Raw genomic sequence first — 15,001 nt, forward strand, 5'->3', positions numbered from 1 at the left:
AGCCCATCCTCATTCATTCAGTATCCAAGTAGATACCCAACAGGGTGCACCACGAGAAGGTGAGGATTGGACATTAGGTCAGAAGCCCTGGTCGGTTCTCTGCATTCCTTTAAAGGCCTTGTGGAGGTTTCCTCTCAGTTATACAGCTTTGACCCTTAACCACCCCTGGAGGAATTAATATATTGTAATTCTTTTTATAATAGTTCTTCTGAAGAACAGGAGTGGGCTCAATGAACCAGTGTTTTTATAGTACGTGCCTTTTGACTGGGATGTGATTCATCATGAATGTATTTGCCTGTATGAGTCTCCTTCCGGTAGACTGTGAATTGTAGGTTACCACCTGGTTGGCAAAGAATTAAGAGATCTAGAAAGGCTAATTGCTTATTTACTTCTACTTCTAGGGTGAACTGGATCCTTGGATGAAGTGCATTTATATTTGAGAGAAACTGTTGTAATTCTTCCGAAGTGCCCTTCCATATGGCAAAAATGTCTTCCACATATCTGAACCAAAGGTTGGGTCTGGGTGTGATGTCAAAGATATGTTGTTCGAAGTGCTCCATGAAGTAGTTGGCAATACCAGGAGATATTGGATTGGAAGGAACACCAAAGGGTAATCCAATATCTCCTGCTATTGCCAACTATTTCATGTAGCACTCCGAACATCGTATCTTTGACAACATTGCACCCAGACCTAACTTTTGGTTCAGATATGTGGACGACATTTTTGCCATATGGAAGGGCACTTCGGAAGAATTACAACAGTTTCTCTCAAAAATAAATGCACTTCATTCAAGGATCCAGTTCAGCCTAGAAGTAGAAGTAAATAAGCAGTTAGCCTTTCTAGACCTGTTAATTCTTTGCCAACCAGATGGTAACCTACAATTCACAGTTTATAGGAAGGAGACTCATACAGGCCAGTACATCCACGCTGAATCACATCCCAGTCAAAAGGCAGGTACAATAAAAACACTGGCTCATTGAGCCCACTCCTTTTGTTCTTCAGAAGAACTATTACAAAAAGAATTACAATATATTAATTCCTCCTTCATATCAGATTCCCTGCTCTCGTGGGTTATCATATTTTGGACAAACAGAAAGATCTGCTCTGATCCGGTTAGAAGAACACAAGTCGGATATCCAGTACCTTGAACCTGAACAGTCTGGACTTGCAGAGCATGCCATCAATGCTAGACATAGAGTTCAGTGGAACAAGACAAAAGTCATTCATAAAAGTTGGTTCCTAATGGAACAGCTTTACAAAGAAATGTATGACGTTACTTCACTCCCCTAACCTAAACAAATCCGATGGTCTACGTCTTTCCCCCTTGTGGTAGATAGTACTCTATAAATCAGCAAATCTTTCCTAACTTATAATTGCAAGTGCACACACACACACACACACACACATATATATTTAAAAAAAATTTTTTTTTAAAAATAAATTTAGGAAATTTAACCTTAGCTACTTAGGTGGTGCTTTGTGAATATAACAGTTATTGTTTAATTAGCCTTTGTACCTGCACTGATGATGCCTGTGATGATACTCAGGTGAAAAGTCTATGAATAAAGAATATTTTATGTGAGTTAATTCTGTTATTATAATAGTAAGTAAAAAGTGCATAAAATATCTTTCCAATTATGCAATTTGTTTCATTTATAAAGAGATGTTGACGTTTTTTTTTTTACATCCTATGATGTAAAGCACACCACCCTCCTTTAGAGAACTTTGTATAATTTAGTGAGAGTCTCTTCTCCTAGCCTGGTTTTGTCTTTTACTGAAACCTCAAATAAACAGGAGCCTAGAGCTGTAGAAATACCAAATGCACTCTCTCTCTCTCTCTCTCTCTCTCTCTGGAAGATGTTATGTTACTCATTGTCAGTATTATTACTACTATACTCTGCATTTCAGATAGTTGTAGCAACATTTTCTGCTGACTTGTGTAATTTCTTATAATTTCTCGAAGAAAAAAATATACAAGTTATATGATTGAATGCTGAATTTGAAATGGTAGGAGGACATTTACTGAGATCACCATGCAGGAGTGAGATACTGAGATGCAGGCATTCAAAGAACTGTAAGAAGTGAGGAATTTGCTCATTTCCTGTTTTAACTCCACCCAGGAGAAGTCACAGAGCCTATAATGTGACATACTGTGTGGGTAAGTGGTGAGAGAGAGAAGGAATCTGTTAACATGTTTCTTAAAAATGAGTAGGAAAAAGTAGTGTTTTGAATGAGAAAGAATACCAAGGAGGTTGAGTAATGTATTTCTGCCAGAGTAAGCTAAATATGAATGCTAACCTAAAAAAAGAAAATTAATATTGGCTGGCAATCAAAACATTATCAAAGTAACAGGGTATGAAGCATTGATAATATTGAAATTGACTAGATTATCTTCACTCCAGTTGTGAGAAATCAGTATTTAAAAATGGAAGATCTTGAACCCTGAATTGTTTGAATACTACAAGGTAAAATGAAGTGGAATGGAAAATATTATCATCAGCAAAATTATGGATTTTATTTGAGTTTTGAGAGAGAGAGAGAGAGAGAGGGCATAGATGTATAGACAGAGGAGCATGGGTTTGGAGCACTCCAGCACTGATGGAAAAACTTGTGAGAGGAAATCACAGATTTTATGCCCAACAGTGTAGTGACTGACCAGAGAGGTTTGCAATCCATCACAATGCCAAAAGGCCTGTGTCTAAAGCCGAATTAGTGAATAGGTCAGCTGTAGAACAAGAATGGCAGAATTCATATTGGTGATTATTAATTAACTGATGGTAGTGAAGAAGCTGTCCAGTAATGATTATTTCCATTACTTTTGAGAGTATTGAGGCGAGGACAATCAGATGATAGTTTGATGGCTGACTTTCATCTTTTTTAGAGACAGTCTAGATAAAAGTGTTTCTATGCTGTTAGGTAGATTTCAAATGAGTATAAGAATGTATAGATGATACAGGATAGGATATTAATTCTGGATCACAAATTTTTAGCACAGTTGAATAGGACACCATCTGGACCAGGATGGACTGACGTGACTTGAAAAAGTTCCACGTTTAGTCTCTAGAGTAGAGTTTTTGGACCATGTCAAAAATAAATAAAAATACAATAAAATATAAAAATTAGTTAAAATAGTGAGGAAAAAATCAAATCCTTAGCTCACCTACAGTGTGAACGTACTATGGGCTTACAAAAACCTTTCATGGATGCAGGGCCACATAAAATTAAAAAAAAAATTAAGACTATTGAGGATAAGAGGAGAGCAGTGACTCAAACTACCAAACTACTTTGGTAGTTTTGAGTCACTGCAAATGGGATTTCACCTTTAAGCACAAATTAGTATCTAGTGTTTAATCTGTGTGTTTAATCTAGTGTTTAATCTTTCAACTTATTTCAAAATATTTAATTAATCACTTCACTCTATATTAATAGATATCTTGGTCTAATGTTATTAGGTAATCTGAGACTCATGAATCTTGCATTTCCAAGCTTCAAGATGATCCCTGAAAAGAATCTCACTTGCAGCTCTGAGTGACAAATTTTCAAAAAGAAAAACTTGGGTTCATACATGAAAAAATGCTTACTGCTTATGGGAATAAGCTGTGCAAGAATTGACGTGCTTTGGTCTGCATTTTGTTAAAACAAAAGTTGTTCAGCTATTATCACAAACTTTTGACCATAGAATCAAAAGTTTTGTTATGAGCAATGTACATATTTTCAATGTATACATGATTCCAAGCAAAAACTGTCACCATAAATCCTTAAGATGACACCTTCTCATTTCATTTCCCAGTGAGAATTTGGACATCATCTTCACCAGCAACTTGAAGGCAAATGCTAAAACAGTTCCTGCTTTAGGCAAGTCACCATTTTTAGCATCTTCTATAATATGGAGGAACCAGTGAAAAGTTCAATTACAGCTAGTGATCATACAAATAGATCATGCAAACAATACTTAACATTGCAGTTAATATATGAATTTTATTTAATACATATTCATCTTCTAAACTCACTCTGTAGCATAACATTTTTGTAACTGAAACTTGGTTAACTGTTTAAAGTTATAGATTTCGGAAATGGGAGATTTGAGAGCAAGTCATTTCTTACTCCTTTTTTTTTAATTCTAGGTTATCCTTGTACATTCATATTCTCGAGTAGTATGTAACACATTATTAGAAGCTGCTCAAGCCAGGAAAAGATTTCAGGTGTATGTAACAGAGTCATCTCCAGACAAGAGCGGGTAAGATAGTCAGAATTAAAACTTAAACATTAAGTTGATTTGAGGCTTATTGATCACGCACTATTTCAGACAATAATATACTGTGATAGGGATCACGTGATGGCATCAAATGCCATTCCTAATTGGTGATAGTCTTGGGCTAGCCATCTCTGATTGGTACCAGTGGAGATTGACTGCCCCTTCTTCTCAGAAAACTATACATGGCCGAAACACTCTCGCCTACTCCTTATAGAGAAAAAAAGACAATTGTGCCCTTATTTTATTTATTTTTAAATTGATTTTAGATAAATATCCATATTTTTAAACCAAGCAAAGTTGCACTATGAAACTGAATTTGGACTAACTTGATATACAGTAACTCACATGGCCTCTGATCACTCTTCTCCTTCTGCTAGGATTAGGTTATCATAGCATGCTAAGATGAGGGAAAGGAATTGGACTAAATATACTAACATGATCAGAGACAGAACTTCTTAAAAGTATTTGTACTCCATTCACTGTAAAAATTGTAGTGGGATTAGTGAATGGACTTATTCATTAATTTCACATTATTAATAAATATAATTACTAAAAGTTATTTTGAGTATGTTGCATCATTACATATTTTGCAGAAAATATCAGCTATGTTCTCAGTAGTGAAGACTAGAATCTAAGAATCATATTTTGGTTATGTAAAAGCTGATAATCTATTGCTATATATATAACAAGTAGGAAAACAAATTTATTCACTATTAAGGCTTTGGTAAAACATAAGTAAAGCAGTAAAAGGATACAACCCAGTCAGTGACAGAATCATAACAGTAATAAACACCAACCCAATTCCAACAATGCTGATAGAAGTTTATGCACCCACATCAAATGCAGAAGATGAAGTGAGGAATTCTACAAAGACCTAAATGAAATTATGGATACAATTCCTTTTTTGGTATTGTATCCATAGTTTCATTTGAATAATTCTAGGAGACTTCAATGCTAAGATGGAATTCAATGCACATGATGATCACTTATATGGAATCATTGGAAAATACGGAACTGGGAATTAGAAATGAATGAGGCAAAAAGCTATTGGAGTTCTGCATTGAAAGAGAATTAGCAATCACTAACACTATGTATAAACAGCAAGAGGAGACTATACATATGGCTAGCACCTGGGAATCGATGTAAGAATCAAATTGACTGCATTTTAATTGACAGAAGATATAGGACACTAATCAATAACACCAAAACATTACCAGGTGCAGATTGTGGATCAGACCATCAATTATTAATCTATAATTTAAAGATCCATCTGAAAGCAAACAGAATAACAGCAACAAAAGATATGACTTTTCACAAATGGACCACAAATTTACAATGGACATTGAATCAGAGCTCAAGAAACAAAAAAGGACACCTCAGGAACAAAGCATTGATTCATATTGGACACACCTAAAACAAACCATTGCAAAATCTGCAGCCAAAAACATCCCAATACAAAAGAAGAATGGTAGTCCATGGATTACAAAAGAAACCCTAGAACTAATTGAAAAAAGGAAACAAATAAAAATAACAGATTGACAAAACCCAAATTATCTGAACCTGAATAAAGCTATTAAGAAATCTTGTCAAAAAGATGAAAATAGCTATATCCAAAACATCTGTAAAGAAATAGAAAGACACTCCAACTCTAATGAAACAACAGATTTATTCAAGAAGGTTAAGGATATAATCAAAAAATTCAAACCAAAACTTAATATAATTTCAGAGGAAAACGACAAGATCTTAAATGACACTAATGACATAGCCAGAAGATGGAAAGAGTATTGCACCGAGCTTTACAAGGACCCAACTATTCAACAAGAAGATGAAGGAGCTATGGAAAACATGGAAACAGAACCGGATATCCTGAAAAGTGAAGTAGAACAAGCAATCATAAAATTAAGGAAAAATAAGCCCCAGGTCCTGATTCAATATCAGCTGAAATGTTGAAAAACCTTGGAGAGAATGCAGTCAACTGGATACATGATTTATGCAACAAAATCTGGAAGATGGCTGAATGACTGGACCAATTCCGCCATTATCCCAATCTATAAAAAAGGCATTCACAACTGTGGAAACTACCGCACCATTGCCTTATCTCGCATACCAGCATGATTTTACTACACATAATTAAGGAGAGATTACAAAATTTTATAGACCATCAGATCTCAGAAGAACAAGCAGGATTCAGAAAAGGTCGAGGGACTAGAGATTATATATCTGACATTTGTCTGTTCAGACAAATAATTGAAAAAGCAAGGGAATTCAACTTAAGCCTTTATCTATGCTTTATGGATTACTCCAAGCCTTTGACTGCATGAGGTGGGATATCTTATGGGATATCATGCAAGAATCAGGAATACCACACCATCAAATAACCTTCATAAAGAACTTATATCAAGAAAATCAATCAACAGTAAGAATTGAAAACTGTTCCCTGCATTCCAATTTGAAAAAGGATCAAGACAAGGATGCATACTCTCACCATTACTATTCAACCTTAGTGAAACTATAATGAAAAGATCTCGAAAAGTGGAATGGATGCATTAAATTAGGTGGTTGCCGAATAATCACTAACCTACGATATGCAGATGACAGTGATAATAGCAACAAGCGAACAGGAATTAAAATCCATCCTAAATCAATTAGAATGGGAAAGTCTAAGCCATGGTTTACGAATAAATCAAGATAAAACCAAAATAATGATTTTAAACAATGCAGAAGAGATAGATATAGAAGGAATTGAAATTCGACCATTTCAAATACCTTGGTGTGATAATAACAAAAAAAGATGGATGTAAAAAAGAGATAAGAAGAAGAATAGCACTAGCTAAGAAAGCGATGACTGATTTAACCAAGATCTGGAAAGATAGGCACATCTCCACAAAGGTAAAAATTAAGCTTGTAGAAACCTTAGTTTTTTTTGATCTTTCTCTATGCTTCTGAGCCTTGGACTATGACAAAAAATGACAGAAGAAGAATTGAGGCATTCAATCTCTGGTGCTGGAGAAGATTGTTAAGAGGGTCTTGGACAGAAAAGCAAACAAACAAAAGTATCCTAGAAGAATTGGACTGATAAACATAATTGATATTTTTTGGACATAATTAATTGATATTGTTTTGGACATAATTGATATGTCCAAAACAATATTTTGGACACATATGTTGAAGGGAAGGCAACTGCCTGGAAAAAGTAATCATCCTGGGTAAACCGTGTGGGGAAAAAAAAAAAGAGGAACCCCCCCCCCCAACAAGTGGATTGACCAAATATCAAGAAACACTGGACTTAAACTAGAACAAGCAATAAGAGAAGCACAGGAGAGAAAGAAATAGCGGAGCATCATCAGGAAGGTCACAAGTCCTCTGACATGAGGAGATTTGAGAGAGAGAGAGAGAGAAGGCTTTGGTAGCATATGTGACTATAATCTTTAATATAAGCCTTCTTAGCATTTTGCTAATAAAAGACAAATTTTTGCTTATTCCAGTTTCAAACTCCTGACAGTATGGGAAAAGAACACCTCTTTGATTTCCATATTGTCTTTATATATATATACACACACACACGAGGGACATCCAGAAAGTAAGTTCCGTGTTTAAATATTTTCACTGCAGCACTGCAATCACAATGGCGCACATGCATGCTGAGTTTGTTAATTCCTTAGCAAAGCGTTGGTGCCATTTTCAGACATTCTCGCAATGCGTATTCTTCTTGGCGTGTGTTTATAATGTCTAAGAAAATCGAATCGCCTGCTGCATGTGAAATTGGGTCAGTTATTCGTTTCTTGAATGCTAGGAATGTTAAAGCAGCTGAAAATGCAAATTATTGAGGTTTATGGAGAACATGCAATGAATGATTCGATGGTACGAAGATGGGTAAGACTTTTTAATGAAAAAAGGACAGGTGTGCACGATGATGAACAGAGCAGACGACCATCTTTAGTGACTAACGATTTGGTGCGTTCAGTTGAAGAGAAGGTTCGACAGAATAGGAGATTCACTATGACTTCACTCTTGCTGCAATTTTCAGAAGTTTCACGTTCATGTCTTCATGAAATTGTTGGAGAAACTGAATTATCAGAAATTGTGTGCATGCTGGGTGCTGAAGTTGCTTACAGAACAACAAAAGTGAATTGGCTGATCAGTATGTTGGGCTTTTTGACACGCTACCATGAGGATGGCGATGCTTTCCTGAGCAGACATCACCGGGAACGAGACTTGGGTGACACATGCAACCCCTGAATCCAAACAACAGTCCATTGAGTGGAGACTCACCTCATCACCAGTCAAGACGAAATTGAAGACAATGGTTTCCACTCGGAAAATCATGTGTACTGTGTTTTGGGACAGACAAGGAATTTTGCTGGTAGACTTCTTAGGTCAAGGCTCCACAATCAACATGAGTATGTTCTGCCAAACCTTTAAGAAACTGCGCCATGTGATCCAGAATAAACGACATAGCATGCTTACCAGAGGTGTTGTTTTGATTCATGATAATGCCTGCTTACACACGGCCGGCATAACACAACAACTTCTTGCCACCTTTGGCTGGGAACAATTCCATCATCCCCCATATAGTCCTGACCTCGCACCAAGTGATTTTCACCTGTTCAAACTATGACGTCACTCTTGCATCTGAAATCTTTCCTAGGTGGCTGGCAATTTCAAGATGACGAGGTCAAAAAAGCAGGCAATACGTGGTCTGTGTCACAGACGGCAACCTTCTACGACAAAGGTATGCAACTCTTGGTGCCCCATTATGATAAGTGCCTGAACAATAGCAGAAATTATGTAGAAAAGTAGTGAAAGATATCTACTTTAATTTCTAATAAAGTTTTTTTTGTAAGTATATTTTTGTTTCTCTGACAGCCCATTGGAACTTAATTTTGGATGTCCCACATGTATATATATATATATATATATATATACTGCCTTATGGGAACTCAGAGACATGCTGGAAATGTTAAAGCATTTTATTGAAGTCTTTATAGATGAATTACCACATAGCATGGAAAGTTATTAAAAAATCTGTTTATTGATTGTATCATCAAAAGAATTTTTCCATGTTCATACAGTAGTTCATACAACTGTATGTTCAACAGTTTATACAGTAACATACTCCTTTACCACTTTTCAATATATCTTTGATTCTTTTAGTCATCTAGTAAAGATCAATGATCCAATTAATGCACTAATAAAAGGTGACATAACTTTTGATTAAGAGTTTGTTTTCACATATGCTATCAAAATTTTTATTAACTCATGGTAATTACTTATGTAGACTAGTTTGCATATTATTATTATTATTATTATCTGAGACCTACAGGTAGTCAAGGACTCATCGAGGGAGCCTGTAAATTACTCAACCCAGCTATCATACCTTCCCTTGAATTCATTTACACTAGATGCACTCACTACCTGTAAGGACAAATTATTCTACTCACTCACCCACTGCTCTCTGGGAGAAAAACCTAGCTGTTAACCCTTTCTTGGCTGAGAACAACCTTAACTTCCATGGATGCCCCGGTTCTCTCCCCACCTTCCATATAAAGAAAAATTTCATAATTTGAAATGCTATAACACCTATTAAAAAGTTAATAGACCTCTATCATATCACCCCTCTCTGTTAACTAGAGTCTGTAATCCACATACTTGCAATCTGTCCTCATAATCTAAATCCCATAATCAGGATATAATCTTTGTAACTCTTCTTTGCACCTTTTCCACAGCTTCTTTATTCCCTTGTATAGGTTTATTACAGGTTTTATAGATCTGGTTGCTAAAAAAACAAACAAAACAAGACTGTGCTTGACTCTTTTGTATTGACACATTAGTTATCTTTTTGATATTCTTAACAAAATGCTCCTGAAAGTTATGGAAAGATTTGGTAGGAAATACAGAAGATAAATATAATGTAAAGTGGCAAATGTTCTGGAGCCTATTGAAAAAGTTTAGAAATGGAGAAAAGATTATTATAAAAGGAATCAGAAATGATGACCCAATATGAAAACTGAAGATAAAGATTCTCCAGATGTCTGGAGTAATTACTTAGAAAGATTATTAAATGAGATAAGAATAGTGATAGAAAATGTTCAAGATGAATAATCAGGAGTACACATCAGTACCTGAGGTAATAAAAAACCTTATTAGAAATCTGAAATTTGAGTGAAGTAATCATTACATATTTTCTTGTATAGTGAGACCTTTGGAGTTTCTATAATTAAATAATCATACATATGCTACAATAGAAAATTATATTTATTTACAAATGTTTCTTTTTGCATATCATAAGACATCAGTGAGAGCGAAGAACACCAATAAGGAGTTTGAACAATAGAGCTACAGCACATGTGACAAATTTGAATCCCTCTGTACATGTAGTTGCTTGTTTGTTAAGTTAAAAACAATTTGAGTGAAATTGATCACTAAGTTAATTATTTATAATACAATCTATTTAACACAATTGAGTGTAACAATTTCCCAAACTTTGGGGATGGTAAGGCAGTCATTATGATTAAAGTTTGGTTGAAAAAAGTAAAGCTTCAGTTCTTTCTTTGAATAGCCATTCATATCTGTACGTTGATCTGTGCAAAAGTTTTGTGTTTTTCCATTGGATACTATGGTATCCAATGGGAAAAAAGTTTGCATTTTCAATTCTGTGCTGAGCCAGACCAGATTTGTGTGATTTGATGAGCCCGTTGTAATCTTGATATTCATTAATATTCATCTAATTTCTGTAACGTAAGCAATTTGGAACTTACCACATAAAATGTAAAAATTAGTGTTTTACTTTATTTTTAAAATATTAAAGTAAATGAAAAGTATCCATAGAATGGATGTTACTTTTATTTCATAATAGATTATATTTTATAAAAAACATTTGTAATGATAATGATACTCTTCAGTCTCTACTTGTTCATTCATTGGAACTGTGTTTAATAGGTTCATTTGTTATTTTCTAGAGAAAAAATGTACAAGAAGTTAACTGAAGCTGGAATTCCATGTACACTTATTTTGGATGTAGCAGCAGGGTAATGTGAATGATTTTACTGTCTTAAATATTTAATAATATATATACATATATTTTTTTTTTTTCTGCAGTAGAGAAAAAGTCTTTTATTCCAGAGCCAACCAAATTTAGGGGAGTAAGGAGGGTGGTTGAATATTGCATCCTGCTTGTGAGCTAGAAACATCTGCATGTTCATTGTCCTACATTCCCCCCCCCCCCTCTCTCTCTCTCTAAGCAGGCACATTGTTTTTGAATAACTGTCAATCGCACTTTTCCAAATCTGGCTGCACAAAGCTGGATTTTCAGCACAAGACATTTCAGTGCCTCTAAATAGTAATTGGCAACTTGACTCAGCAACCAGAAAGTAGACATCCAGAACAGTAGTGTATAAGTGGAACAAGTGAACAGTCATAACTACAGAATTTGAGGCAGTGAAAACCTATATGTAAGTAATTGAACATGTTCAAAACAGCATAGGTTTAATGTCATCATCATCATCAAATTCCTGCCATGTACCCTCAAGGGGTGTACAGGATATGACAATACTACATGAAAAAATTACATCATTACTAACTTCCTATCTACAATTTTCCTCCAAATCAGTCTGTTACTTGTCAAGACACCAACATTATCAGATCTTATATTTCTATCGTCTAAGGCACTTTGTACCGTATCAATCCACCTATATCTTGGTCTTCCTCTGGGTCGTTTTCCTGCCAACCTGGCAGAGAACACTTGTTTTGCTAATCTTTCCTCTCCCATTCTATTTAAGTGACCATACCATCTGAGATTAGCTCTGCTAACGCATTCCTGGATGCTAACAATGTCAAGTTCTTTCCTAATATCCTCATTTTTAATATGATATTGCCATTGATGCCATCTGTTCACGCCTCTAATCTTTCTCAGGACTCTCATATCTGCGGTCTCTAGTCTTTGGTCAAGTGTTTTACTTCTGACCCAGCTCTCAGATCCATAAGTTAAAATTGGTTTGAACACAGTCTTGTATACAGCTAATTTAGTGTTCCGACTAATTTCTTTCTTATTCCATATGAATTTATTCAATTGACTTCCCACGATACCAGCTTTGCTGATTCTGTTGTCTATTTCTATATTTAGTTTACCATCTTCAGTAAAAATTGTGCCTAAGTAGCCGAAATGTTTTACTTGTTCCACAGGTTCTCCATTCACAACACAGTTGACATTTCCAATGATTCTGCCTATTTTCATTGTCTTTGACTTTTTATTGCTGACCTTCATACCATATCTATTACAACAGCTATTCAATTTAGTCAGAGAATCTTGCAGACTTGTAGCGGATTTATTTAGAAGTATAACATCATCCGCATAAAGCAAAGAGCTGACATTAACATCTCCAATTTTGATATCAGGTTTAATACCACATTCCTTCATAATGTGATCCATATAGATAATGAATAACAGAGGGGATAATGTACATCCTTGTCTCACACCAGATTTAACATTAAACCATCTTCCTGTACTTCCTTCAATTCTAACTGCTGACTCACAACTCAAATAAAGACTAAGTATTGCTTGATATAATGCCCCATTGACACCATATAACTGCAGCGTATTGAATAGCTTCTCTCTTGGCACCTTGTCATATGCCTTTTCCAAATCGACAAAACTTAAATACAGATCTTTGTTATATTCCCATGCTTTCTAGACTATTTGTCGTAAGGTGAAGATCTGATCCTGACAGCCTCTATTTGGCCTGAATCCAGCTTGTTCTTCACCAAGCTTTTCTTCCACAATTCTTCTCAACCGTTTCTCAAGTATACTTGCATAGATCTTGCCAGGAACACTCAGTAGGGAAATAACTCTGTAATTCTCACATTCAGTTTTATTTCCCTTTTTATATATGGGTACTATGAGAGCTCTATTCCAATCATCGGGAATTCGTCCCTCTGTCCAGGCTTTCTGAACTATGCAGTGCAGCCACTGTAAGACTCTTATACCACCATACTTCAGCATTTCTGGTCGAATATCATCTACTCCTGCTGCCTTTCCACATTTCAAGCCTTTGATGGCTTTTTCTACTTCAAGTATGGATATGTATTCCTGACTGCATGCCTGGTCAGTGTTTTTTATCACTGTGCTGTCATCACTGCTTGTTTCATTTAGCAGTTTTTCAAAGTAATTACTCCATACTTCAAGGATATCTTTTTCTCCTGTTTTCATTTCACCTTTATCATCTCTAATTCCTTTTACAGCACTCTTTCCTCCATTCCTAAGCTTCTTCAACAACCTCCAGAATATTTTGCCACCTTCTTGATATTTATTTTCTATATTCTTGCCAAAGTCCTCCCATGACTTTTGTTTAGCTAGTTTTACACACTGTTTAGCTTTCTTACATTTGTCTCTGTATTCTGTAAGAGTAAAAGCTGACTTATTTGCCAGGAACTTTTGATATGCTTTCTTCTTTTCCTTCACTGCCTCTTTAACTTCCTGTGTCCACCAGGGAGTTCTGATTTTTTTATCTTTGCACACAACCTCACCACATGCCTCTCTGGCAGAATCAATCAATGTTTCCTTCAGAGTTTGCCACTGAATCTCCAAGGTTTGATTCCTGTTCTCAAACTCTTTCATTTTCTTTTCAATAATATTTCTGTATTTTAGTCTACAGTTTACATCTGAGAGCTGCTCAACTTTTATTCGCTTTAAAACTTTCTTACATGTTATTCTTTTCAATATGAAATTCAATTTTATCCTGCTCAAGACTAAATAGTGATCACTTCCAATTTCAAATCCTCTGTACACTCTGGTGTCCTGCACCAGGGAGAAAACATCACTATCAACAATAACATAGTCAATGAGACTCTTCTTATTCCTAGCCTCTTCTCTCCATGTGAATTTGTGCACATTTTTATGTTGGAACGTGGTGTTAGTAATAACCAGTCCATGTCCTGAGCAGAAATCCAACAGATATTTGCCATTATTATTAGCTTTGCTCTTTTCTCCAAATTTTCCCAAAATATTTTTGTATGTCTCACAATCATTTCCTACTCTACTATTTAGATCCCCAACAAGGACCAACTTTTCCTTTTTCATTGTGTCAGTTGCTTTTTCTAAAGCCTCAAAAAATTCATCCACTTCTACCTTAGTAGAACCTTCTGTGGGACCATAGGCACAAATAAGTCTCATTGTCCAGTTCCCCATTCTCATATTTGCCCACATTACTCTACTTGAGACTGACTGCCATTCAAGAAGATTAGCCTCGTATTTTGTGTTGAATACTATGGCTACTCCTTCTTTTCCTTGATTGTTATTGCCTGAATATAACATTTTGTATTTATTGCTCAGAAAGATCTCATCAGTTTTTGTCTTTTTTGTTTCAGTCACCCCTATTATGTCGATCTGGTACTTATCTAATTCCTCAGCTAGCTCCATTTCTTTGCCATTCAGGCTTCTTACGTTGATAGTACCGATCTTTAACTCTGGTGATGTTGAGTTGGGGTTTGTTTTCAGATTTGTTCCAGTAGCTGACTTTTCACTGTTCGCCCTGGTTCCCTGGCGAAAACAACGGGGGCCTTGTTTAACCGGGCGACGCCCCAGTCGGCATGAAATTTTGTCATGTTGTACCGTCATTTTTTATTTTGGTTTAACCAATAAGAATACAATTTGGTCAGCTAAATCCCAAATTGCCAGCCCATCCTCGTTCGTTCAGTATCAAAGTAGATACCCAACAGGGTGCACCACGAGAAGGTGAGGATTGGACATT

General features: G+C 35.6%; 1 protein-coding gene across 3 annotated transcripts in view; it reads left to right on the forward strand.

Moving 5' to 3' along the window:
• The window catches only part of eIF2Balpha (eukaryotic translation initiation factor 2B subunit alpha), a 108,365-nt gene that overhangs the window by 75,957 nt on the left and 17,407 nt on the right, over nucleotides 1-15,001 (forward strand). For all 3 annotated transcript variants that reach the window (XM_090410007.1, XM_090410006.1, XM_090410008.1), the window contains exons 6-7: nucleotides 4,126-4,238; nucleotides 11,216-11,284. In XM_090410007.1, coding sequence (XP_090266133.1) covers nucleotides 4,126-4,238; nucleotides 11,216-11,284 — 182 coding nt within the window. The remainder of the gene's footprint in view (nucleotides 1-4,125; nucleotides 4,239-11,215; nucleotides 11,285-15,001) is intronic.

Source organism: Typopeltis vanoorti, chromosome 20 (genome assembly GCF_054136105.1).
Source record: "Typopeltis vanoorti isolate ZY-2024b chromosome 20, IOZ_Tvanoo_1.0, whole genome shotgun sequence".
NCBI classification, from domain to species: domain Eukaryota; kingdom Metazoa; phylum Arthropoda; class Arachnida; order Uropygi; family Thelyphonidae; genus Typopeltis; species Typopeltis vanoorti.